At 34.4% G+C, this 2,445-nt stretch overlaps 1 protein-coding gene across 1 annotated transcript; it reads right to left on the reverse strand.

The window, feature by feature from the left end:
• Nucleotides 1–1,154: 1,154 nt before the first annotated feature.
• Nucleotides 1,155–1,886, reverse strand: LOC140862652 (uncharacterized). Its single transcript, XM_073265683.1, has one exon. It carries the CDS (start codon nt 1,884–1,886, stop codon nt 1,155–1,157), a length of 732 nt encoding a protein of 243 aa, XP_073121784.1.
• Between the last annotated feature and the right edge of the window lie 559 nt (nt 1,887–2,445).

A 2,445-nucleotide genomic window follows, 5' to 3' on the forward strand; every position in this document is an offset into this window, starting at 1 on the left:
CCAATAATCAGGTAATCCGGAACTGATCAACATGCAGTTTACCATTTCAATTAAAGTCCTATTTTTTTTATTTCAGCAACACCATTTGATTCAGGTGAATATGGTGGTGTGAACTCGTGAATTATACCATTTCTTTCACAAACTGTTGCAAGTTCAGTAACTGATATTCACCTCCTCTATCGGAACGTAGGACTTTAATTTTACGATTCTATTGATTCTCAACTTCTGCTTTATAGATTAGAAATTTGCTCAACACTTCATCTTTACTTTTAAGTAAATAACATATGCATATTTCGAATAATCATATATAAAAGTCACAAAATATTTATTTCCACCACGAGAGACTTTGCTATGTAAATCAGACACATCAGAATGTATAAGTCCTAGTAATTCAGTTGTTCTTAATGCAACAGATTTATGTGGTTTGCAAGTGACTTTTTCTTGAACCCAAATATCACAATTTTCAATATTATCCATTTTGCATTTTGATATAATTCCTAAGTTATGCATGTTCTTAACATATTTGTAATTTACATGGCCTAATCTAGCAGGCCACAAAGATAAAGAGTCAACTGTATAAGGCAGAATTATATTTTATTACATTCATCTTAAACATGCCATTACAAGAGTAGCCCTTTCCTACAAACACATTATTCTTATATTACAAGGCTATCAGACTCAATGACTAACTTAAATCCTTATTTATTGAGAAGATCTCCAGAAATCAGATTCTTTGTCATTTTGGGCACATATACACTTCATTCAATGTCAGTTGTTTGCCTGATGTGATTTTCAGAACCACTGTTCCAATTCCAGTAACTTTGGCACGAACATTGTTGCCCATTTTCACCTCTCTGCCATAAGTGCATTCTTTGTAAGTTTTGAAAATTGACATATCATAACTTACATGAACAGTGGCCCCTGTGTCCAGCCACCACCTTTCTTCAAAACCTACTGAGTTGGCTTCCTCTACTATAGCGGTGAAATCATCATTTCCAGCATCCATATTAACCTGTTTTCCTTTTAAAGTTATCGTCCTTGATGCGCTGCCAGCAATCCTTGGCAAAATGACCAGACTTATGACAATAGTAACAATTGCCTTTCTGTTTTTTCTTAGAAGGAAATCCATTGGAGTTTGGATTTTTCCTCTTTTTTCAGTTTTTATGGTTCTTAGATTTTTTCCCTTGAATCATATTAGCTTTTTCAGTCTCCTGATCAATATGTTCTCTCGTACTAGAGTCTTTCTCAATACGCAGATGATGCATGAGGGATTCCAAAGTATGCTTACTTTCATCATGTTTAAGTTTCTTCTTATAGCCATTCCAGGAATAAGGCAATTTTATAATTATTGCTCCAACTTGAAAAGGCTCAGGCAAAGTAATTTCAGCATTCTTAAGATTACTAACAATTAACTGTAGATCATGAACTTGATCAAGAAAGGGTTTACCTTCAATCATCTTGAAATCGAAATAGTTACCTATTAAGAACTTCTGATTGCTTGCCTCTTCGATACGGTATTTGTTTTCCAGAGCCAACCACAACTCCTTCGATGTTTCAATTGTTTTGTGTGCGCTGTAAACAGATTCTGATAATGAATTCAGTATATGGCCTTGGCACAAGAAATCATCAACTTTTCGCTTCTGTCTCTGTGCTTTTAGTTCCTCTTTGCGTTTTGCATCATCAGTCGCATCATCGTTTGGAATTGGAGCAAGATCATCATTTAAAATGTATGACAATTTGATTGTTGTCAAGAAGAACATAACCTTTTCCTGCCAACGCATGAAGTTATGGCCATTAAAGCGGTCGAGACGAAATAGATTCTGATTCATCACTTGAATGGACTGTGCCACGGATTCATTCAAAGTTAAATCCTTGAACGAAGACATCTCTTAAAACTGTTGAAGAATTTCGAAAATTTAGAAAGGATTTAATGATGAACTCTAAGGCACGTTTTAAACGCTATATTTTAAGAGATGTTTTTAAGATCTCTCTCAGGATACAATGGAGATAATAAACTAATTCAAGACGTTTGAATATGATGATGCACCTCTATTTATACAGAATGAAAAGACGTTTCTGAATGGGTGTGACTCTTAGTCAAACAATCATGCATCCGTTCATGAACCAAAGCATCCACTCGCGAACAGTCGTGATGTTAGGTCGATCCTCGCGACCTGACCGAGCAGGTCGATCCCCGTAATTTTTGCAGCAAAAATCTTTATTCGTTATCGGCAACAAAATTTCTGAAAATATTCTGAAAAATATTCTAACAACAAATACACAAAAACATATATAAGTCAGTGCACCAGCTTGAATTAATGCATAATCGGAGAAACTGAAATTTTTGTTGTTTTGAAATGAATATAAAACAACACACTTTAAAATGTAACGTGCATTTGCTCGAATTGTCAATTGTAAATTTTTTTAATAGAAAAAAATGATATA

Source organism: Henckelia pumila, chromosome 4, assembly GCF_033568475.1.
Source record: "Henckelia pumila isolate YLH828 chromosome 4, ASM3356847v2, whole genome shotgun sequence".
NCBI classification, from domain to species: Eukaryota; Viridiplantae; Streptophyta; class Magnoliopsida; order Lamiales; family Gesneriaceae; genus Henckelia; species Henckelia pumila.